Here is a 24,363-nt window from a genome sequence, read left to right on the forward strand (position 1 = left end):
CCACACAATTTCCATACACAGTCAACTGTGAGGACTTTAGGAGCACGAGGGAGAGCTAAATAGACAACAGTTTAAAATTCACGGTTTTGTTAAAAATTAGATTACATCTCCCCTCCGCTTCCGAACAGGCCATTAAAATAAAGAGAAATAAGCAGTACATGTGGATGAAATTAAAATAGTGAAAAACAAACAGCGCACACAGAGTCCTCGAGCCTCTTGATGTCTTCCCCGTGGGCTAAAGTCCCAAATTGAGGTCAAAACTTCAAAAGTAGCCTCGAACTGGAACCTTTCCACAGGAAGAGCCAGCAGTAAATATTGACTCTGGGATCAATTGTTTCTGTTTAAGCTCCAGTCGGCGAGAGCAAGCCAGGTCACATTTGAGAAGGAGCTGCTTTCAGGAGGACTTGTCACCCCCAAGAGCATAGAGATCATCTCGCTGCCTCTGAATTGAGATCATTCTTCCCAGAATGGAGAAGATGGTGGTGAAGATACTGATCATGTTTGTTCTTGGAGCGCATTTCCCATCTTGCGCAGGTAAGGGACTCAAGGACTCGGCCCCCTGCCCCTAATGCTGGGGCGCTGTCCTGGCCTGCGGGCCTTGTCTCACTGTGTCCCTGTGTGCTTGCGTGTTCAGGTTTTCCCGTGTACGACTATGACCCGTCCTCCCTGCGGGAAGCCCTCAGTGCCTCTGTGGCAAAAGTGAACTCCCAGTCTCTGAGCCCGTATCTGTTTCGGGCGTTCCGAAGCTCAGTAAAAAGAGTAAGTGCATGCTCTACCTTCTTGATTCTGATGTATACTGCTCTCCGTTATTCATTGATTTGTTGATCTGTTGGGTACACTTTAAAAATGTTTCCACTTTAAAAAGATAAGAGCTAGTCCTCTCTTTTGTACTGTTTTCTGACAGAGGAAGAATTGAATAACACTTATTGTCCAAAGCCACTTTGGATGCAGGATTCTTCTGGAGCTTTTCCCCTCTGGCCTGGCTTCCTATTTCCAGATGTCGCCCTTGGTGTGTCCTCCTTCTGTATCCAAGGTCCCTGTGGTTCTTCTTGAGATGTTTTATTAAGAGCTTGTTTATTAGAAATGAGGCTTTTTCAATTTCAGCTGCCCTGCTCCTCATACTTAGGGCAATAAATTCTGGCTTTTAAGCCCAAGAAATCCCACCTTCCTTTGTCAATTTTGGTAATGGTCTGTTTCCCGTTAGCTTGGGGAAATGAGGAAAACATGAATTTTCTTGGTTTCCCAATGATTCAGTCTGTGATTGGTGAAGAAGAAAGAAATGCAGAGATCGGCTTCAGAGGAAATGAGAAGGCTGGACAGCAAGTCACCTTCCCCTCCTCCATCCGCAGGTGACTTCACGGCCTACCGTCTAGCAGTAGGAATAGACATTCCCCTGGGCTAGTGGGTGCTAAGATGGGAGGTGGGAGAAGTTCTGTAAAGTCACAGGTCGCATACATGAGAGCTCCATGCAGCTCCATGCAGCCAGGCCATGGGTTACAGGAGGGGTAGAGGAAGAGGGAGACAGAAAATCCTCAGTGAATGTGGAGCCCAACACAGGACTTGATCTCACAACCCTGGGATTGTGACCTGAGCCGAAACCAAGAGTCGGACGCTCAACTGACTGAGCCACCCGAGCACCCCTCAGTTGTCTTTTCTAATTGGGCCATAGGTCATGAAGATGATGGGCTGTGTTTTAGCTGGGGGTCCAGCCCAGGAGCAGGCTGTCTCGGCCAGGGCGGGGTCGCTTGGCACTGACATCGTGATTCGGGGGGCACCGGGAGGTATATCAGCTGCCAAGTGACATTCCTCCAGAAGAGCACAACATCGGAATAAAGAACCCGCTTTTTGCTTATTGGCTGTATTGGCCTCCATCTTTTGCATTTTGTGAAATCCGCTTGTGGCAGGAGGGGATCACCATCCTCTTGCTGAGCTCACAGATGAACAGTTTTAAGTCCACCCGTAATCTAGCTAAGACTCACGACAGAAGAAAGTTAGTGGTTAATAAAGTGAACAAGAATGTGAGGCCGGGTCATGGAAATGTGGCCTGTGGAGATGGGCTAGCAGCAGGCCCAGCCGCCCAGGGCTCATCCGGGCCTGTGTACCAGCTTGTATCGGACACCTGAGCCCAGACACACGTGCACCTGCCAATCAGCTCTGTTACGTGTGTGCGTGTGATCCTTCATGAGCTCACTCGCAGGAGATGCCTCTGCCTCCTGGATGCTGCTCTTCGAGCTGGGAATCTGCTTTGCTCTAATGACTAAGTGTGTTGAGCAATAAGATATAGCAAATATTTATAATTTTTGATCTCATAGCTTCACTTCTAGGAATATGTCCAAAGGAAATAAGTCGTGCCCATACACATGCAGGAGGTTCAGGGATCCGGTCAGTGGACTCAGGGAGGAGAGCCAGGCCCTGCTACTTTATTCCTAAGTTTGATCCTGGAGCCCAGCAGCTCTGGACCTGTTGCACATCAGTGTCCCTGAGACCCGGAGCTACTGATGTCCAGGAGGGATGGTCGACTACTAATGTCTCGGTCTACAGGGGTCAGGGCTGTATTCTTCAGTGTTCTCCTGGTCATTCATGACTTGAGCTGAAGGCAGACGCTTAACCAGCTGAGCTACCCAAGGCAGTTGGGGTTAAGAACCACTAAGTTTTACCAAATGGATCTGGATTTTTTTTTTAAGATTTTATTTATTTATTTGAGAGAGAGAGAGTGGGAGAGAGCATGAGCAGTGGGAGGGAGAGGGAGAAGCAGACTCCCCGCTGAGCAGGGAGCCCGGTATGGGGCTCAAACCCAGGACCCCAAGGTCATGACATGAGCTGAAGGCAGATGCTTAACTAGCTGAGCCACCCAGGCCCCCCTGGATCAAATACTCTTGCAATGCATTTTAAATGACTTATCTCTTGCGCCCCAAGTTCAAAAAAAGACAGAAGAGGACAAGACCATGTGACTTCAGCAGTGATGGTTTCCTTGCTCTGACACTGCCTCGGGGCTCGCTCAGATTCTTCCCTCAGGACACAGGTGTGGCAAGGAAAGGTGGACACAGGCCCTGTGCTGGGAGGAGGAAGAGAAGAGGACAGAGGTCCGTCCTTCTGGGGAGAGAGGAAGGGGGGCAGAGACAGAGGGAGAGGAGGAAAGACAGGAGGATGGGGTGCACAACCACACAAACAAACGAAGTTGGTTTCAGAGAGTGGGGAGTGCTGTGGGGAGGACGGAACAGGAGAGGGGATGATGGATGGACTGGGCCGGGGCAACTGTCAGTGGAGGCCCAAGCCTCTGGGGAGGCCGCTATATTCCGGCCTGACTCAGTCAATGACAAGAACTTCCAGCTGTGAGGAGACCCCCGGGGGGACCCGAAGGACCAAAGGCCTTGAGAGAGAGAGTCGGGTTTGGGCCAAGTGAGGTCGGAGAGTGGGGTCTGAGTTGGGACCTGAGGTGGACATGCCCAGGGCATGACTGAGGATCCTGAGGACTGTGTTAAGGACAATGGAACAAACATGAAAGTGCAGGGAGATCTTTGTATTTGGACAAGGTCTGTGTAGCTGCCGTGGGGAGCGGGGTGCTAGGGAGGAAGCCGAGACAGTGACCTTAGGGAGCAGGCAGCTGTGGGGGTGCAGGTGAGCCTGGCCTGGGTGCAGGGAGGGTGGGGGCCGCTGGGTTCCGGGACAGCCAGAGGCAAAGCCACGGAAGGTTGGGGATCCTTTGTATGTGTGTGTCCCCTTCTGCCCATTTTTACTGTCATCTTCGCTTTTTTTTTTTTTACTGTCTGGCTTTCTAAATTATTCTTAACCAGCTGGACTTGATCTTTAATTTTTGTCCAATCGTAAGGATTAGTTTGAAAAACCTAAATGATTGCCGTGCTCATCAGACTTCTCCAGAGCAGAACCAGTAGTGTGTGTGTGGGGGGGTGTGATGAAAGAGAGAAAGAGAGAGAGAGAGAGAAAGAGAGAAGGGGAGATGGGGGAGGGGGAAAAGGAGAATGAATGAGTGAGAGACATTTATTGTAAAGCATCGGCTTACACCATGTGGAGGTCTGGTAAATACAAAATCTGCAGGGTGGGCTGGCTGGTTGGAGGTCCAGAAAAGAGCTGAGGTTGCCCTTCACATCCGAAGGCCGCTTGCTGGTGGAATTTCTTCCTTCTCAGGAAAGAGACAGTCTGTGCTCTCCAGGCCTTCAACTGATTGGGCGAGGCCCACCCACATTAAGGAGGATGATCTGCTTCACTCAAATCCGCTGATTTAAATGTTAGTCCTATCCAAAAAAACACCTTCTAAGAAATACCCAGAGGGTCTGACCGACTATCTCAGCACCATGGCCTGGTCAAGTTTGACACATAAAATGAACCATAATAATCACCAAAAGGAATTGCAATGGGGTTTTTAAAATTTTTATTGCTTATATATTTGTATTTCTTTTTGGAATAAAACATCAAAATACTCTTGTTATGAAAAGTCAGAAAATATAACAATATAACTATATATATATATATATATATATATATATATATATATGTATATATATAACAAGAGAAAAAAAAAAACCCCAAAAGTACTATCTATTATCCATTCCTCTGAGACACCCACTGTGAGTGTGTGGGAGAAGGCCTTTTTTTTTTTTTTTTTAAGTTTTATTTATTTATGATAGTCACAGAGAGAGAAAGAGAGGCAGAGACATAGGCAGAGGGAGAAGCAGGCTCCATGCCCCGGGACCCCGACGTGGGATTCGATCCCGGGTCTCCAGGATCGCGCCCTGGGTCAAAGGCAGGCGCCAAACCGCTGCGCCACCCAGGGATCCCAGAGAAGGCCTTTTTGGATCCTTTTCATATTTTGGTATAAAATATTTTTTTTAAAGAAAAACAAGAGCAGAGTTTCATAAAATTCGGCAATTGACTTCAGCAACAATACTGGGTTTGGGATTTTCTCTAGTTGATTCCTTATCCTTGAATATTGAGGTTGGCCCACCTTTTCCAAACACAGGGTGGAGTTAGGCTGGTTGAAAGTGAGTTCAGATGAGGAAGCAAAACCATTAGGCTTTTCTCCTTCTCCTGAACTGAGTGCTTACAAGTGCTTAAAGATACAAAAAAAAAAAAAAAAAAAAAATGTTGCAAACTCATCTCATGGTTCAATAAAATTATCTGTACTCAAAAAAAATCCCACATTTTCCTCTTTTTAACCAAGCTTCTGTGTTGCTAATTTGCTCTCATCTGACAGCTTTAAGGGAAACTGCCTAAGCAGGACCTGGGTGGAGAGCCCCAACCACATGCTTCAGCAGAAGAGGGCTTTATTTTATTTTATTTTTTTTAATGAGACTCAGATTTATTACCCACTATTTCAAAATTATGAATAAAGAGGTAATAAATATTGTCAAGGTAGAATTTTTAGTCTGACTTTTTTCCAGGAAACACGACTTCTATAAGCACGCCTCGCCCAGGGTTAGGAGGAGACACGAAGGCCCCCCCCACTCCGCCGCATCCCAGGCTTGGAGTTTGCCACTTATTTCCAAACACAGTGTTTTGCCTGTACCCTTTCTTCCCTACGTGTGAGCGGCCTGTGCTCTCCCAGGGTTCTCTCCACCCTGTCCTCCCTGGGAAGTCAGTTAAATGCATCAGCTTTGTCACAAGGTGGGTTCAATAACTGAAAGGGAGGAGAGTTTGGGGGCCGGGAATGTGGTCGGGTACTGGGCCAAGGCAGCTCCCGTCTCGCTTCCCTGCTGCCTTCTTGTTCCCGCCCCAGTGTGGTCTCTGCAGCTGCTGTGGTGATTCATGTCTCAGCTCTTAAATCCTTCTGGGAATTTCCCATTGCAATGAGAATGAAATCTAAATACTTCCATGGGTGACAGGACCATAAATGACCTGACACACCCCATCTCTTGTACTTCATGGTGTCCGGTTCCCCTCTTGTTCATTTTGCTGGAGACACAATAGCTGGACTTGTTCTGCCCCAGGACATTGGCACTGCTTTTTCCACACATAATGGGCTCTTTCCCATTCTATAAGCCTCAGGGGAAAATATTTCTCCCTCTGGAGGATTTCTCTGGCACTTTCTCTGCAGTAGGTACTTCCTCCTCCTGACTCCCCCCCAGCCACTATCATGTTGTCTCTTCCTCCAAAACATCATAACCTCTAGAACAACTTTGCTTAGTTTTCTCTAAGGTGTTTACTGTGTGGCTGTCTGTAATCTAAGCAGGAATCTAAGCTGCATGGAATCTTCCCTGCTCTGGCTTGGGGGTAGGACACACTGTGGGCGTGTCATTAGAGCATCACAGATTCATCATGAAGCTTGGGGGTTTCCCTTCATATCCCAGCCTTGGTGGAAAGGAATAGACAATTGTGTGAGCTCATTCATGGATCACAGCTGATCAAACAGGAAGCAGGACTGGGTAGTTCTGTTAATTTCTTATTGATTATTAAGAAATTATGGGGCATTCTTTTAGGAAAATGATCCTTGAAGATACACATAGTTGATTATCATTATTTGTGGTGGTTATGTCCTATAACGTCAGAATGCACACTAAATTAGTACATACAACTATTGCTCCTGTGGCACATCTGAGCCCTCTGTTCTAAGGAGCATGGACAGCACTCTAGGACTTACACTTGGAGGCCATTTTATTTTATTTTAATTTTTTAAAGATTTTATTTATTTATTCATGAGAAACACAGAGAGGGAGAGAGAGGCAGAGACCCAGGCAGAGGGAGAAGCAGGCTCCATGCAGGGAGCCCGACGTGGGACTCGATCCCGGGTCTCCAGGATCACACCCTGGGCTGAAGGCGGCGCTAAACCACTGAGCCACCCGGGCTGCCCTGGGGGCCATTTTAAACAGCAAAATCACCAAGAAAAAAAAATGAGGAAAACATGGTCCAAACTAAACCATGAACATGACACTTGTCTACAGTACGACAGCGGAGGCTGGACGGCGGAGCGCTGCCCTGTCTGGTCTCAGCTGGGAATGTGTGCATGGGGCAACTCAAGTTTTTCACCACTGTAAGCATGACTGCAAAGGAAGCCTGAGCGTTGATTTGGGGGATTATGAATAAATTTCAATGAATAGGCAGATTTGCAAAACCGGAATCTCTGAATCATGATGATCTATTGTAAGTCATCAGGAGTGACGTCGACCTTGCAGCTCAGACATCTGAGTTCTGGTTGCATTTTTTAAATGAAGTACCATGTGCCTTTGGAATAGCACCTCTTCCTCTGGTCTCGGACTGAGGGGGTGGCACAGGGGATTGCTGAGGCCACTTAGAGCTTCCACCCCGAAGGATTCAGGGAGAAACCCTCGTAGCATTGTAGACTTCAGAGGCTCCCCAGGGCAAACTGATGCTTTGTTTTTGTGAAGGTGTATGTTCTGGATCAGGACAGCGTGAACATGGACCTGGAGTTTGGCATTCGGGAGACAACATGCAGGCGAGATTCCGGAGAAGACCCCGCAACCTGTGACTTCCAAAGGGGCTACTACTCGGTAAGCGTGGCAGGAAATGCCATAGCGCAGAAACTAACACAACAAGGGCCTCAATTCTTGCTTCTTCCATGACCTGGAGTTGTTCTGAGTCATACGGAGAGCTTGGCCCTTGCCTGGCATCCAGCCACACTGGGAGGCACCAGCTGTGTCCATACTGTGTTCCCTGGGCAGGGGCGGTGTGGCTCCATGGTTGAGGTCTTGGGCTACGGAGTCCAGGGGGGTCTTGAGTGATCCTGGCAAATTATTTAAACCCTGTGACCTCAGTTTTCTGCTCTTTGAAGTGAATATAATGATGGTTCCAGGCAAGGTGAATACAAAGAGGCCAACCCCCAAAGGCAAATTCCAGACATGTTTTAAAAGAATCTACAACACCAACTGTGTTCCTGGCATGAGTTGCATTATTTTGTAGTTGACTTATTTTGCAGTTGACTGTTGTATAATATCTGTCCCCCGCCCCCTTGATGGGCTCGGACTCCAAGGGGTCAGGACCTCGGTGTGTTCACCCTTGTATCCTGGTGACCAGAACATGGGCCGCCACTGGGTTCACACCCACGGGCAAGAGTCGGGCGGAGCAGGCCAGCACCAAGCCAGCACTTGCTCTCCAGGATGATTCTGTTCAGCTGCATGCGTTCTCAGGGTTCTGTTCTTTATCGGCTTGTTACTTGAGTTACGTTAGGCCAGGGTCCCTTCCCAACAGTGTAAAATTCTGGAAAAGGAAGCCTTTGTTTTGCTACTTGTTTCATAAGACTTTTCTCTGGGACTGTTTTGGGAAGGACTCAAACCCAAGGGTCACAGCGAATGTTCTTAAGGAAGCCTGAGGTCAAAGGAGAGGAGATGAAAGTCCTTTGGGTTCTCCCCACTTCCTTTTGTTCCACTGGGAAGCTTCAGGGCCGCTGGCTCCCTGCTCCTGGAGAGAATGGTTGCTCTCCTGGGGGACTCATGATGTGCCAAATGCCTAACACATCTTTTTTAAATGTTTCGTTTGTTTCAGCTTTGGTCTCGAGAAATGTTCATTTTGGAAACATGAAATGCCTGTTTGCATCATTCTTCCAGGACTTACACTATCACTTGATCTCTCAGATAGGTCCTAACGCTTTCCATGAGCTGCTGAGGAGGGAACTCACCGTTTTCTTTTCCAGCCGGCAGCTGTTTGCAGAAGCACCGTGCGGGTGGTGGCGGAGCAGGTGCAAGACGTGTGGGTTCGCTGCCAATGGTCCTCCAGCTCGGAGTCTAACAGCAGCGAAGAGGTAGGACCAGGGGCTTGGTGTCCTCCGGGACAGCACCTGGTAGGGTCTGTGTAGGTCTGTGACAAGCAGACCGCTGGGACAGAGTCTCGGGAACATCTCCAGGCAGGGGCGAGCACAGCTCTGCTTATTCGGCTGGAGCCTCCCCTACTTCTCCAACCTCTTTTCTCTCTCTCTTTTCCCACCTCTGTCCTTGTTTCCCAGAGATTTGGAAACAGAGCACTTACAGCAACAATTAGCAAATCTTAAAAGTTTTAGGTCTAAGTATGCAAATCCCTGGCACTGTGGTTTAGTGGAGGGAAGGGGGAGAAGCATTTTTGTCGGACTGGAGTTCAAAGCCATTTAGCAGCTCTGCAGTCTAGGTCAGGGCACTTAACGCCACGATCTGATGCCTCTTCGTGTGAGACGCCAGGAGTAAAAGCCACTTCAGAGTGTTGAGAGAATTGAATATGTTGATAGACAAGGAAGATCTGGTCTACAAGAGATGCTTGGTGAATGGCAGGACATGGCTCACCCCACCCCAATTGCACTGAAATGCTTGTTCAATGAATATTAGAGAATGGAGGAAGAGAGGCTCAAGAATATGATATGAGGAAACCTCCTATCAAACCTCTTGACTCCAACTAGGCATGAATATAATTGTTATATTACTTATTCGAAATGGGATAACATTCTTGACTGGTGTTTTAAAATATTTCTACCGTGGGACAGCTGGATCTGTCCCACCATGATCTTTCTCTATGCACATTTTTTTCAGTTTTTCAAGATTTCATTCTGTAGGTGAAAATTACATTAAGAGTAAAGAATCATACAGTTTCAAGAATTATACATAAAAATTAATGTTCCCATAGTATGAACATCCACGCAGCTTAAATATTTCGCATGGAAATCCATTGTAGGATCAGGATGTGAAGCAGCTAATGGCTAGGAGTGCCCATGAGAGGGAACAATTTGACAGGTGCAGGATGACTAAGCCTAGGTATTGGGATTTTCTCCACAGAAATGTTCGATTGATCTCGAGCATGCTGGAGACCTTTGAGGATCAATCCACAGGGAAGCCCCAATTCTGGGCTTTCCAGGGAGCCATGGTTTCAGGATCTAGTTCCTGGGTGTTTGGGCAAATATGAAGGGCCTCCTTTTCTGGACTCCACTGAAGCACCTAAGAAGTCAGATGTGTTTCCACGCTGACACACTCACATGCCTGTGGCCCTGCTAATCCAGAAATGACAAGAACTAAGCACAGCATTTCACAAACTCTTTGTTCATATTGATTTTGTGACTTATATGGGAACAGCCAGGGAGACAGTGGGGACAGGGACAAACAATGCTAGCCCTCATGGAGTTTGCAGACCAGTGGGGCGGGGTGGGGGATCCATCCAGCAGGGGCAGCCTTGACTCCAGGATAAGCATTTGGGGGCACATATCAAGAGGACAAAATATCGCCCGGGCACAGGAGAGTGTCCCTGGGGGAACTGACGTTCACATCAAGAACTTCCATCAACAAAGAGGACAGGTGTTTAGGGAAGGGAGGCAAAGTGATCCTAAGCACTCGGGGATTAGGAGGGAGGTCCCTGAAATGCAAGAGAAGCTGGTTGGGTGGGAATGGATAGAAGTCGTTATGGCGGCAATGAGCAAAATGGGGACAGAGGCATAAGGTTGATATGGAGAGGAAGTCAGGACGGACCTCTGGGGTCAAGTCTAGGATCTCTGGCTTCACCCCAGTGTCAATAGGCCTATTGATGGCAAAGAGCAGGTGGGGGCTCTAGGAGGCTGGCGGGACAGGTGAGAGGGAATGCTAACATAGTGTTGAGAAATGGATTCTAGTTCTTTCTATGACCTTTAACACATTGAACTGAATTCAGTAACTGCCCTCCCCCCCATTTAACCCCTCTTCCATCTCTTATTTGGGAAGCTGATTCTGATCACACAACCCACAGATCTGTTGCAACTTTCTCATTGCATAGTGAGGACTATGCACTTTTTTTCCAAGTTTTGTAAGAAGACTCTGACACTAAGTCAAATTGGCCCTTGAAACAGACCATACTTTAAAAGAAACTCTCAGGTGGATGTTCCTCAAAGATTAGGAAATTATAAAGAATTATGAGCCAATTAAAAAAAAGAATTCCTTAAATTAAAGAATTCTGTGATTCAAAGGAAGAAGAAGAAAGCAGATGGAGATTTCAAGTAATTCCTGGAAACTCTGAAATAGATTTCTTATATGAAACAGAAAAAAAGTGGAAAACAGCTGTTAACCATTTTTGGTGAAATAAGCAGTGATATTACAAACATAAAAGAGAATAGACTAGGATGAATTTAGTCATCAAACAAGTAAATCATTGTTGGAAGTAGGAAATAGAAGAAATAAAACCGAAAAAAAAATTCTGGAGTAATGAAAAGGAAGATCATTTGAAAAACATATGTAGGTAATAGCAAAATTTCCAGGGAAAGGAACATAATGTGAAGAAAGGTGTGAGCCATGGAGGATAAGACCAAAAATCCAAAATATGAAGAATAAGGACTTTGATCAAATGGAAAACACCTTGTAAGGATATGATTTGAGAAACTACCAAATGTAAGAAGTTTGGATTTCCCCTTTACATGATTTTAAAAAGGATAAAAGCTGCAAGGAAATTTGAGAAAATACATGTTTCTAAATTTGCTAATATTCTTCTCTCTTTAACCAAATGCATAGTTGTGTTGCAGGTAGTTTCTATCATTTGTGCTAATTTTGAAAGTGAAGTATGGAGATAATAAAGGGCACCGGACTGCAGAGGAGCACAAGGTCAACCACTTCCCTGTTTTGTCCTGTCCAGAGCGTGACGCTAACACCTATAGGTTGACCAGTGAACTTGCCTTTTTTTTTGTTTTTTAAGATTTTATTTATTTATTCATGAGAGAGAGAGAGAGAGAGACAGAGAGACAGAGACACAGGCAGAGGGAGAAGCAGGCTCCATGCAGGGAGCCCGATGTGGAACTCCATCCCGGGTCTCCAGGATCACACCCTGAGCCAAAGGCAGACGCTTAACCTCTGAGCCACCCAGACGTCCCTGAGCTTGACTTTTGACAAACCCTGATTTGGAGTAGATGCGATGAGATTTGGCCAAGGCTTCAGCTAAGAGACCTAGAAACAGTCCAAAGGCAAAACTGAGGAAGAGTCACTAACACGGAATTCTGAGCTCAGGGGAAGGGAGCTGATAGGCATTGGGTTCACTTGCTGTGTTCCACTTCCAGTGATAGAAATTCAACTACTGGGCCGCTTGGGTGGCTCAGTCGGTTGAGTGCCTGCCTTCGGCTCTGGTCATGATCCCAGGGTCCTGGGGATCCAGTCCCGCATTGGGCTGTCTGCTCAGCGGGGAGTCTGTTTCTCCCTCTCCCTTTGCCTGCTGCTCTCTGTCAGATAAATACATAAAATATTAAAAAAAAAGAAGAAGAAGAAGTTCAACTACAAGTCTCTTAAGCCCAAATGGGATAAGTCCCTGGATCACATTCGCAGAAAGGACGGGGAAGAGTTGGCCTCATGAACCAGTTAATTTTAGGAAATTTCAACACCACCTGTGCCATGTTAATTTCTCCCCCCTCCCTCTTCCCCTCCCCTCCCACCCTCTTCTGTCTCCCTTGCCCCCATCTTCTCCTTCTCTTACTGCAGATGAGCTTTCACCTTGTAGCAGGAAGCAAGGTCACAAGGTGGTCCAGGTTCAAGTCCTCTAAACTTAGGCGGAAAAGGGAGCATTCCTCTCTAGCTCCCCTGGAGATACCTCTTGACATGACTCCTGGCTCTTTGGTCATGGGTCCCCCCAACCCCCACCTTCTTAAAATTACACCTTTATTGAGTTTAATCTACATAGTACACAACTCACCCTGACAGTGTGTCCAAATCAGCGGTTTTTAGTATAGTCATAAGGTTGTACAACCAGCACCACATTCTAAATCCAGAACATTTTCATCACCTTGAAAAGAAACCTCATCCCCATGAGTCGTCATTCTGTGTTCCCCATTCCCCCAGCCCCCAGCAACCACTCATCTACTTTCTGGGTCTATGGATTTGCCTCTTCTGGCCGTTTCGATATAAATGGAATTACACGGTATGTGTCCTTCTGTGACCGACTTACCTCCCTAAGAATCATGTTTTGGAGGTTCACACCTGTTGTAAGATGTATTGGTACTTTGTTCCTTTTTAGTGTTGAATTAGATTGTTTGTAGGTATATACTATTTTTGATCGATCCATTCATTGGTTGTAACATTTGGGTTACTTCCACTTTTTGGCTGTTATAAATAATGATGCAGTGAATATTCTTGTGTGAGTTTTTGTGTGGACTTAGGTTGTTCTGCGGGCTTTCAGTGGCTTTCTGATGCCTTTTCCAAACTGAACACAGTCTGAGAACTTCATGGCAGGAAACCTCTACATCTGATCTAAATGCAGTCTATTTACAAGTCCGCCTAAAAGGTTCCATCTTTCTGGTCCCCAGTATTTGGGAGCACATTCTGAGTCTAGTAGAAAGCTTTTCAGGCAATTTAAATTTCAGGTAAGTTGCTCTTCCCATATGTTTCCTTAGGCACACATTTGACATCACATAAAGTTATTTAATAAAATAAATTGTACTTATTTCATTAACAATGAATTATGTAATGCGTCAGAGTCCTCCAGATGATATTTGCATTTTTTATAGTGTCTCTTTCTTCTCTCTTTTCATGTGCTGATTCATTCCGACACCTACGTTGATTTAGATGTTTTTGGGGGACGTATTGGGATCCTCTCAATGGAGAAACAACTACCTACTTGGTGAGTTGAGATCTGTTCTTTTTAATGTTTTTTTCTTTTTCTTGAAACAGCTTCATAGCGAGGCTCTGTTAGTGAGTCATTTAAAACTGGAAACATCGATACGTAACCTGTGAACAGTTATAGTAATTCTAGAAAATGAACATTCTCTTTATTTTTGCTCCTTTCTTACCACTAGGCAATAAAGATACTATCCTTTTCTATTCTTCGCTATCCTTTTCTATTCTTTTCTATCCAGAGATTTTCCATACATGAGTCCATCCAATGGCCCCATCTGTGAAATAAACAGGGCAGATGTTGGACCACACGTTGAGAGAGTCCCCTAACTCAAACAGGGTTGTTTTGTCCTGGGTGCACAGCCCAACTTCCAGGACCCAAGTGTGCGATAATGTGTGGCTGGACGGTCTGGACTAAAGCTCATCTAATTGATTGAGGTTGAATTCTGTAACCCTCCAACCATGTGATGAGAGGTGACCATCCCTTTAAGGGGCTTGGCTGGGGGACAGAGGAACCTCTGTTCTTTACATTTGAAGTGGGGTTGGGATAGGGTCCAGTGGGTTAGGAGCCATTTTTACTTTTCTGGGGCTTTTTCCTATTGGTGCTGATGGCAGCAAAACTATTTGATGATCTTTCACTGCTTCCTTGCTTCAGAGGCATATTTGAGGCATCAATAATAAACTCACAAAACATTCTGGAAGTGGGGAGAGGGGTCTTGTCTTATGACTATTCCTGCATTACAGGTCTCATTTCTGAAAAACCCAGAAGTGAACAATTCCGTGAACGGTCAGTTGGTAAGTGGTCCTACTTTCTTCCATTTGACACCAACAGATGCTTCTCGGATCAAGCCAGACGTGGCTGAAACCATTTCATAGTAGATTAACCCCTGAAATGCAAAATATTTGAAATGAAAATGAAAAGAACAGTACTGCATAAGCTTGCTTTGCAAGTCACTAAAAAGGTAAACCTGAGGCATCACAACTCATTAAAAAGTTAGCAGGAATCAAAATGGCAACTCTGGCTCAGGATATCAGACCTGACTTTTCCTCTTGCCTCGTTGTGGGGCGTTTTCTGAAAAAGCTCAAACTCTCTCGAACCCCTCTTTGCCTTCCTACCCTCAGCGGTCCTTTGGGACCAGCAGATGAATTAACGGTTCTTGCAGTTCCTCCCTCTTACATACCAGTTTTGCTCTCATTTAATCTTCAGGATAGATCTGCGAACCAGGTGTTGTATGACCTGCTTCAAGAAAAGAGACAAACAATTCTAACTGCATATGCAAAACAGTTACTCGTGCTAATTGCTTGGCGCAGCTTTCTGTTCACAACCATCTTGTGAGGCAGCACTATGTTCCTTCCCATTTTGCAGATGAGCAGACTGAGCCTTAGTGAGTTTCTGTAGTATGTCCAAGGCTATACTGCCTACGTGGGACTTGGATCCAGGTAGTGATTGGCCGAGATAGGACTTTGATACAGGCCTGTCCGACTCTCCAGCTTTTGTTTTTGCCAGTGCTGTCTTCCCGAAGACTTGTGAATTTCACCCTATTTGGGAGTTCTTCATTAAAAAGAATAACACAGATATTAATATTTCACTGAGCTCAATGTTTGGTCCTCACTAAGCATACTGCAATTTATTTGAAGTGCTGGGGCTTACCATGTGAAGCTTGATTTATTATTTTTATTTTTTAATTTATTTTTTTAAAAGATTTTATTTATTTATTTGAGAGAGAGAGAGAGAGACAGAGAGAGCAGGGGGAGGGACAGAAAAAGATTCCTAAGCAGACTCTGAGCTGAGCCCAGAGCCAGATGCAGGGCTCTATCTCACTACCCTGAGATCATGACCTCAACCAAAACCATGAGTCGGATACTTAACCAACTGAGCCACCCGGGTATCCCCTGAGGCTTGATTCTAAACAAAAAGGTTTTAGACACTCTCTGGGTTATTGCTTTGGGAGAACATATATTCATTCAAACAGTGTGACCATTGCTGAGGATAATTTTTTGAATGCTTCCTTTTTGACATTGCCTTCAGAATCTATGGCCCATTCTTTTGAATTGCTGTAGTGGAGGAAAATTCTTGTCCTTGGATTTGATTTTGGAAACAGCCAAAATAAATGTGATTAATCAGATTAATAACCAACTTGGGTGAATTAGTTGTATACTGCTGTGTGTCAAATTATCCCAAAACTTAGCAGTTTAAAACAATACGTGTTTGTTACAGTACAGTTTCTGAAGGTCAGGAACCCACAGGCCGCTTAGCCAAGTGGTTCTGACTCAGAGTCTCTTACAAGGTTGCAGGTAAGATGTTGTCTGGGGCTGTGATCTCATTTGAAGGATTGTCTGGGTCTGAAAGATCCACTTCCAAGATCAGTCATGTGTTTGTTGGCAGGCCTCAGCTCTTCATGGGCTCTTGGACTGAGGGCTTCACTCCTTGTAGGCCTATCCATAGGGTTGTCTGAGCGTCCTCAAAATATGACAACTGGCTTCCCCTGGAGATAATGATCAGAGACAGAGGGGGAGAATGAGCAAGCCACAGAGCACCCAAGACAGAAGACACGGACTTTTGTTACCTAATTTTGGAATTTGTATATAATCACTTCTAGGTATTTTATTAGTCGACAGATCCACTCTGGCCCAGTGTGGGAGGGGAATACCTGAGTGTGAATACCAGGAGGCCATCTTGGAGGCTGGCTACTGCATTGGAAAAATACCATTTGGGACCCAAAATATTTTATGGATATAAATTAATGTGATTGGGGGCACCTGGGTGGCTCAGTGGTTGAGCATCTGCCTTTGGCTCAGGGTGTGATCCCGGGGTCCTGGGATCGAGTCCCACATTGGGCTCCCCACAGGGAGCCTGCTTTTCCTTCTGCCTGTGTCTCTGCCTCTCTCTCTCTCTCTCTCTTTCTGTGTGTCTCTCATGAACAAATAAATGAAATCTTTAAAAAAAATTTTAACTAATGTGATGGATCCTTTTTATATGGCTCAGAAGGTAATTCCAGAGCTGAATTTTAAAAACATTTTGGGCCTTGAGAACATCATGGATGCAGCTCTGCAGCCATCTTAGAGACTGCTTTGAAGACCACAATTTAATTTATTTCACCAAATGTGTGTGGCAAGCACTGGGCAGATCTCATGGAGGACTGAAAGACGGATGTGACCATCCCTGCTCTTGAGGCTTATAGTAGTGGCTGGGACAGATCACACGTAGAGAGAAATAAGCATGGGTTCAGCTGCGACACCATGCAAGGGAGAGTGAGGGAGAGCCAGGTAAGGAAGACAGAGCTGTCGTGTTCTCGGGGATGTCTCAGCAGCGTGGGCCTGGTGGTGCCAATCACACCTCTGCCCACTGTTCATAGTTGTGGGGTCCACCTTGTCTCAGACCTTGGTGTGAATGATAGAGCCTATATGTCCTTCTATCTATAGAGAACCTGAGAAGGATCTTACCTCCCGGGAATCGAGGGGACCCGAACAGGTGGCACAGACTTCAGGAATAAACAGTGGCTTTGAGTAACGGCCTTGAGGTAAGGGGACACAGTTAAAATTGTGTATTTGGAAATCAGAGCTTCTTGGAGTGAGCACCTTGGCACTGCTGCCCTCGTGCCCCCGGATGTCTTTCTCTGCCGCTCAGCTCCTGTGTTCGCTTGCCTTCCCACCGCCTGGTCTCCTCTCAGACACCGTCCCTCCGTCATCTCCCCCATCCCACGCTCCTCTAGCTTTCTCCTGTGGCTTTTCTGTTTGTCACCACTGCCATGATCAAGTGTCCAGTTGAAGAGCAGACAGACGGAACAGGCCCTCCTTTGCTGCACCCCCATCCCAGCAACTGCCCTCCTCCTGCCCTGTGTGCTGAGCCTCTCCACGCAGTCATGGCCTTCGGATGCTGCCCCACCCTGCTCACCTCCCATTCACAGTCCTCTTTCTGCACCCTTGACTTTCAGCCCTGAGATCCACAAAATCGGGTCTGCCTTCCTTTCCTCGATCAATGCTTTAAATACCCGTGACCATCTGTGCTATGTCCTTAGCCCACGCTCTCCTCCTTCAGTAGACGGCTCTGTCCTCTCTCCCACTTGCCTGACTTCATCAATGATCTGCAACTACTTCTGAGCACACATCTCTTACCATGCTTTGTCCGGAGACCTAGGCCCACTGGATGCAATTGCTATGGGTACCCATGACCTCCTGGAACCCACCCAGCCCCCTCTTCAACCCCTTTTCTTAATTGAGGGTGTTGCCATCCACCTAATTTTCTCTAGCTCAAAATTTTAGAGCAGCATTGACTCTTCTTTACCTTTTCTCTTCTCCTGACATCCACAGGATGTGGCCTCATTGACCATGGCCACGCTTTCTCTCTGGCATTGGCCAATCATTTCATTACCATCACCCCTGACCGGTCCATGCATTCTTTCCCCAGGTCCTGATCTTATGTTGTCTACCTTGCATGCTGTCCTTGGACTTATCTTGAAACACAGAGGAGTCTCTGATCTTTCCACATAAGTCTCTTAATGCTCGCTTCATTGGGGATAAAGCAGAGGTGTGCAAAAGGCAGACACCAAGCCAAGAGGAAGAGCAGCCTAGTTACTCCCAGTGTGGTGGGGAGCTGAAGACTGAGCCCTGGTTTACCAAGTCCTCACTGAGTACCACCAAGTATAGAAATTCCCAGATACTAGGGATTGGAGCAGATGTAGCTAAGTCTTTTTAAAGACTCCCAAGTAGTAAGGGGACATCAGGAAGGAGACACTTAAAAAGAATCTTCAGATGCAATTATAGACATTGATTCAATGCACATGATTCATTTTTACACACGCGCACACACACACACACACACGTTAATAACAAAGCTTGAGCCTTCACAGATTTTAGTTTACATGACACTGTACACCTTCAGGATGAAGTCCGAGCTCCTTAGCATGGCCCACAAAGGCCTTGGGGATCTGGCCCCTGCCCATTTCTCCAAGTTGGCTTCAGCCTTGAGCTCCGGCAGTACTGAGATGCTCACAACTCAACCCGCTGTGACTTCTGCATGGAACAGCCACCTGCTAATCCCTCCTACCAGCCAGGCCTCAGTGCAGTGTCACTTCCTATGGGACATCTACTCTGACCCCTTTCTGATAGTCCTCATCACAGAGCCCCCTGACGAGCCCCCTGTTCATCTTCTCTCTGCCCCACCGGGCTACACCAGACTCTCTAGACCCAAGGCACAGGGCATGTCACCTGCTTCCGTCTCCTAGTGCCCCATACAGAGACTGGCACACAGCACGCACTCAGCAAGTATTTTTGAGTGGATGGTGGAATCCTTCCCTTTAGGTTCCCGAGACTGTTATTATTTTTTTTAAATCAGTTAAGCATAGTATAATTAATTTTTAACCACTGGAATTTGAAAAAAGTCAACTGACATTTTACTAAAATAGAAGGAAAATTTACCAGTGAGGCTGTATTGGATGAAAGATGCAAATGGTAGGTTTTCTTTTTAATCTATGTGCCTCCTAAAAATAAACACCAGCTTCATATGGAGATCTAGAAACTACTCATTATGAAGAAATGGACTCATCGTATTCCTTTTTTATAAATTTAAATCATTTCCTTTTGCTTTACAGAGCATTCTCGGGGGGGGGGGCAAAATAGAATTCTCAATGAACTGGCTGCATTTCATTTACTGATAATACGATTCTATTGGGCGTATACACATACACGTATGACAATATAAATTCTTGATTTGCTTTCTTTAACAAAATGGATTGCCAACCAAATGTCTCTTTAAAGGCAGCGGCCATGAAAGGCTCAACACTGCCACCCTCCTCTGGACATTGACTTTGACATAAGTCCTAGTTCTGTCCCTGCCACCTCCCTCCCCCCGACCTTCAGATTTCCCCACTGGGCTCCAAATTTCCTAGTTTCCCAAAACGAGCTTGGGAAGGCCAGCACAGGGTCTGGAATCAGTGGACCTGGCTCTGAGCCTGCGCTGCCATCACGAGCTCTGAGCTAGCACTCCAGTCTCACGTCCTCCAAAGTCTTATTATTATTTTTGTCCTTACTTTGGTCCCTGCTAGTCCTCGACCTTGGGGGTCCAGGGCCTTGTCATTCTTATTCATTTTCTTAGTTTACTCCCATAAAGTTGAGAACATTGTCTAGAACATAATAAGGGTTCGGTCAGGTTGGAAGGAAGGAAGGGACACATGCATGACTCAAATCAGAATGATGACTTTCAAGCTGTGAATGACATTTTTCCGGTGTGGAGCTCCCTGAAGGCAGAGGCTTTGGTTCAAGGGAGCACGACACCCTCAGAGGCTCCCTGACAGGGGCTGAGTGTTTTTGTGATTTAATGCACACTGTTCTAGGATTCTTTCAGGTGACCAGAAAATCATTTCATTCACAGGCATAGAGAGCAAAAGGCAATGTTTAAACACGAGCTTTGGCACTCTTCCTCATTTGCTACTCTATTAAAATAGGGGCCGTGAAAATCAGGGCCCACATCTCACGCTGTTAGGGATCTGAGTGTCCAACACTTGCTTGATCTTTTTGGCTGGAATAGTTCACGCTCTTTAATTGTGCAGTGACCGGGTGGCCACAAACCACACGGAGGGCACCCAAGCCACAGCGGCGTGAGCAAGGCTTTTTCCATTACGCTGCAGTGTCGATTCGTGTGGACCCCTGAAACTCTCTGGCCCAGAGCAGCGAAGCAGGCCGTTGCTAGTGAGGCCTGCCGTGGCCAGGTGACTGCTGAGAAGGGTCAGTCTCATGATTTTGTGCTGCACCAGGGAAGAGCGGAACTCTGGAGGGTGCCTGGGCCCTTTACGGGCACTGCCTTTTATAAATCTTGCAGCAACTCATATAAAGCTCTGTCATTATTTCCTCTGCTTAGTAGATGGAGAAGTAGGGGGCTCAGGGGCTCTTACTCTTGGAGGTGGTGTTGAGACTGGGAACTTAGCTACTGATGTCTGTGTGTCTCCTTCCCTGACCTGCGACACTCTCTCTCACGTCAGTATCTCCATGCTTAAGAAACTGCATGAAAGGGCAAAAGCCCAAGGATTATTATTATTTTTTAAAGATTTTATTTATTTATTTGAGAGAGGGGGGAGGGGCAGAGGCAGAGGGAGAAGCAGACTGCCCACTGAGCAAGAGCCCGACGCAGGACTCGATCCCAGGACCCTGAGACCATGACCTGAGCTGAAGGCAGACACTTAACCAACTGAACCACCCAGGCCCCCCCAAAGCCCAAGGATTATTTAAGATACATCTGTCATGTGTTGGGTGAAGCTAGGCAGGCAGCAGCTGGAAGGCAAAGACTAGTTGCCTGGAAGGGTTAACATATACCCATCATCAGCAAGGTGGGAGGGGTGACCCTGTGACTTGGGCCCCTAAGTGAGCTGGCTGAGAGATTTCCATATATGAGTGTCAGACCCATGAATGACAACTTCTTATCATGGTCTCCCACAACTGCCACCTCCAGCCAAGGCCCTGGAGGTGGAAAGCAGGCTGTGTGGGTCTCTGTCCACTTACACTCTGTCGCTCATTCACTGTGCACACCTGACAATTACTCCACCAGGGACAGTCCATCCTCAGTATCATGGTAGTTGTGATCTGCAGCGTTGCTGCCAGCACCGAATTAGCAAATACTGAACTATTGTTTCTGTGAGAAGTACAGGGTTAGGCTCCCAGGAGCCTCTGGTCACTTTTTGTCAACCGGTCAGTGCACGGCCTTGTTTTATGTGTGTTTCTGTTTAAAGGCACCATGTATAACATCCACTATTGATTCATGTTGAACTCACGGCCAATGGCACTATAACCCATGCCCGGACCACACTCCTCGAACACACGTATTCTCCACGAGGCACAGCACCACGAGACAGCACTTCAGCACTCCGGGCCATTATAAACAGCAAAATCACCAACAAAAAAGCACAGAAATGCCCAAACAGTGGCCCTAAATGGTCTTCAAGAAGGACACTTGTTTACGACAGGAGCTGAAATAAGGAGGCAGAGAGTCACCTTGTTTGACCTTGGCTGGCACCATGCACGTTGGGGGACTAGCTTTTTGCCACCCAGAGCATGTCTGAGAATGGATGCAAAACCAGCAGGAGCATTGGTTTGGGGGTGACCAAGGGATGTTAGCCAGTTGGCAGATTTCTGCAAATACTGAAGGTCAACTGAGCAATGGTCCCCACTCCTCCTTCATCCTCACCTCGTCTTGACTGTCGTGTTCCCTTTCCACCTGGCTTGAAAGAAGCGGTGTCTGCACTGCTGCATCCAAGGACCTCTTTCCACTGGCTCTGGCCTGCTCTCTATCCGTCTCCTGGCACCCCCAGCCTTTGCCCTGGTACCTCCTGGTGCCTTCCCTTTGCCCACCGAACTTGGTGGCTGCATTTGGTGCTCCTCTCCTGGCTCTCCTCTCAGCCAACCCTTCTCTCTGTTCTGCATGGATCTCTCTTCTCCCTCCTGCTCCCCAGATGGTTGTGGTCCCTGGGACTCCAGCCTTGGCTCTGCCTCTGCATCTCCTCTTTCCCAGGTGAGCCCAGGCACTCCCCTGCTGTGCCTTAGCCCCATAACCAATAGCACAGCAGATGCCTCCATCTGGGTTTGCTGCCACATGCTCAATCCGGAATTCTCTTCAGGACTAGTCTTCCTCTTGTAACCAACTCATCCACCTGGTTACCCAGATCTTACCAGAGTCCTCTCGGGTCTCCTCCCTGCCTTCACCTGCCCAGTCACTGCATTCTGCTGTCTTCCTCTGAAGAGTGTCCCAGCTCTGTCCCTCTGCTAGCCTGGCGTGGTCACCATCTTCCCGATGGTCTCACCTTGTTCCCCTCAGCATCACCTCCACGTGTCCCCAGAGTTATGCTAACACGGGTGGGCGTGGGGTGGAGTCTCAGCTCCCTGATGGTGAAGGACGTGAGAAATCGGGCCCTCGGTACAGTGGTGTGGTCTGGGTCTGCAGCCCCTGCTTCTCTCTGCCTCCACATCAAGTGGAAGAGTCGCAGGGCTGGTTGTTCCCTCAGGCCCCCAGTCTGGCTCTGCCCTCCATCCCCAGCCCCTGCTGCTGCGCTCCAGCACTCTGCCCCCAGCTTGTCTCCGGGGTCTAGCTCATGAGTCTCCTCCAGGAACCCCTGCACTCAAGTATCCCTGGAATTATACTTACTGTACCCTAGTCCCTTCTGGATTCTCTATGGTTGGTGATTTCTTCCCTTCCTTCCTTCTTTAGATTGAGGCTACACCTTATTTATCTTTGTACCCCCCCAATATTTAACGCATACCTGTTTATTGGACAGATGAATGTATGAATGACTGAATTAGTGAATGCTCCCACCTTCAGCCCCATGCCCTCAGATGTCTGTAGCTGAGGCCTGTCTCCCCCTTTTCTGGCTTGGGTGGCCCCCTCCCTCCTGGCTACAGCTTTACCTCAGGAGCTCTCTGGCTCTTCCTTTTTTAAAAGTTGAGTTTCCTTTCTGGGGCGACCTCCCCTTCCCCCTGCAGGTATCCTTCACCTCTTTTCTTTGCCCAAGGCGCTGGCTGCTTTGTGGAGTTGCTCCAGTCTTTAGCACCATCTTGGATTCCCTTTGAATACACCCAGGAGTGCTGGGTCTTGTGTCTCCATAGCAAGAATGTGGAATGTGTGCCACAGAGTCTAATCCCTCTGCTTCTCTCCTTTAACAGCAGAATGCATCGGAAAGAATAGAAGTTCCAGTGAAGAAAGATACTCTCTGAATTATGTGATTTTTCTTTTGATTGGTTCCAGTCCTTAATAAATGTTTTACTCTTCCTCTTTTTCCATTGCCTGATTTTTAAAAAAAAAATAGGCGTAACTATTAAATTTTTAGATAAGAAGCAGTGACATGAAGAGATTATTACTACCTAAGGATTTTAGGAGCTAAGGACTCACAAAGCGGCCATTCTTAGCATAATTATGTCACATGACTGTTTTAGATCAAAACGCAATGATTGTAGTTCCTTATTCTTAAAAAGACCATCAGTCCACGCAGCTTGGTGTCGAGTGTCTTTCCTTTTGTGACTTCTTTTAATAAAAAAAAAAGCACCTGGTGATTTAGGGATGAAAGGCAGTCCCCTCCCCACCACCAAAATGCCTCTGTGGATTCTTTTTCTCTAGACTTCTCAGTCCAGGGCATCGCTATAGCAAAGCCAGCTTTCTGTCCAAGCAGATATGCTAGGAAAGTACCCAAGGACAGAGGTCTGTGTTCCCAGGCCATTTGGCAATTGCTGCAGTTAGAGGCCCTGCTGGAGCCTGGCCTGGGAGGATTACAGGATGTGAGCATCCCCAAACCCAAACGCAGTCCCTTTCCAGCGAGACTGAACCCACTGTCAGTTCCACTGGTCTTCCGTGAAGATGTCACAGCTCCTGAGAACTATTTCCCAGAGGGATGATACACGAAGTCATTATCGGTCATTTGCACCTTCATTTAGAAGCGACTGCTTACTCCTGCTCTTGGCAAACTGCTCAGCTTCCTACAACTTCTCAATGTCTTCAGAGGCTAAAAACTGCCTTGGCCCCCCAATCTTCCCTATTTTTCAGAACCTTCCCGGATATTCCTCTATGCTTATTTTATTTCCACTTAAAGTTCAGCATGTCAAGTCATGAAAAAAATTCTGTTAGTGTTTTAAATCAATCACACCAAATTTGTGGCTTATTGTGAAAACTTGACATCTTTCCACTTCTGAGTTTTGTTCTGTGAGAATAAGCTATACATTTCCATTTACTAAAGTCCACTTCCATGACCCTTAATAGAGTTTAAGAGGACTTTTTCTTGCATAAGGGGTATATTTGGGATTTTAAAAAGTCATTTATTGATTTTTTTAAAGATTAAAAAAAATCTATTTATTCATGAGAGACACAGAGAGAGAAGCAGAGACACAGGCAGAGGGAGAGGCAGGCTCC

The 24,363-nt window shown here is 46.7% G+C and overlaps 1 protein-coding gene across 2 annotated transcripts; it reads left to right on the top strand.

Moving 5' to 3' along the window:
* Positions 1-346: 346 nt before the first annotated feature.
* Positions 347-23,239, top strand: SPP2 (secreted phosphoprotein 2). Of its 2 annotated transcripts, none has more exons than XM_038574260.1 (8): positions 347-534; positions 635-759; positions 7,341-7,463; positions 8,603-8,710; positions 13,434-13,488; positions 14,226-14,276; positions 16,905-17,002; positions 23,127-23,239. In XM_038574260.1, exons 1-7 carry the CDS (start codon positions 468-470, stop codon positions 16,973-16,975), a joined length of 600 nt encoding a protein of 199 aa, XP_038430188.1. In that variant the 5' UTR covers positions 347-467; the 3' UTR covers positions 16,976-17,002; positions 23,127-23,239. The 2 variants fall into 2 exon arrangements, with proteins under 2 accessions (XP_038430188.1, XP_038430189.1); XM_038574261.1 differs by having other exon boundaries at positions 23,130-23,231.
* Positions 23,240-24,363: the final 1,124 nt, after the last annotated feature.

This window comes from Canis lupus, chromosome 25 (assembly GCF_011100685.1).
Source record: "Canis lupus familiaris isolate Mischka breed German Shepherd chromosome 25, alternate assembly UU_Cfam_GSD_1.0, whole genome shotgun sequence".
Classification (NCBI taxonomy): domain Eukaryota; kingdom Metazoa; phylum Chordata; class Mammalia; order Carnivora; family Canidae; genus Canis; species Canis lupus.

What these genes read in the sequence shown, in the direction of transcription:
- SPP2 (XM_038574260.1), top strand. Translation starts at nt 468, where the DNA reads ATGGAGAAGATGGTGGTGAAGATACTGATCATGTTTGTTCTTGGAGCG. An exon ending in TCCAAAGGGGCTACTACTCG is followed by an intron (nt 7,464 to 8,602) that starts GTAAGCGTGGCA and finishes TTTCTTTTCCAG; the next exon opens with CCGGCAGCTGTTTGCAGAAG. An exon ending in ATTCCGTGAACGGTCAGTTG is followed by an intron (nt 14,277 to 16,904) that starts GTAAGTGGTCCT and finishes TTCTATCTATAG; the next exon opens with AGAACCTGAGAAGGATCTTA.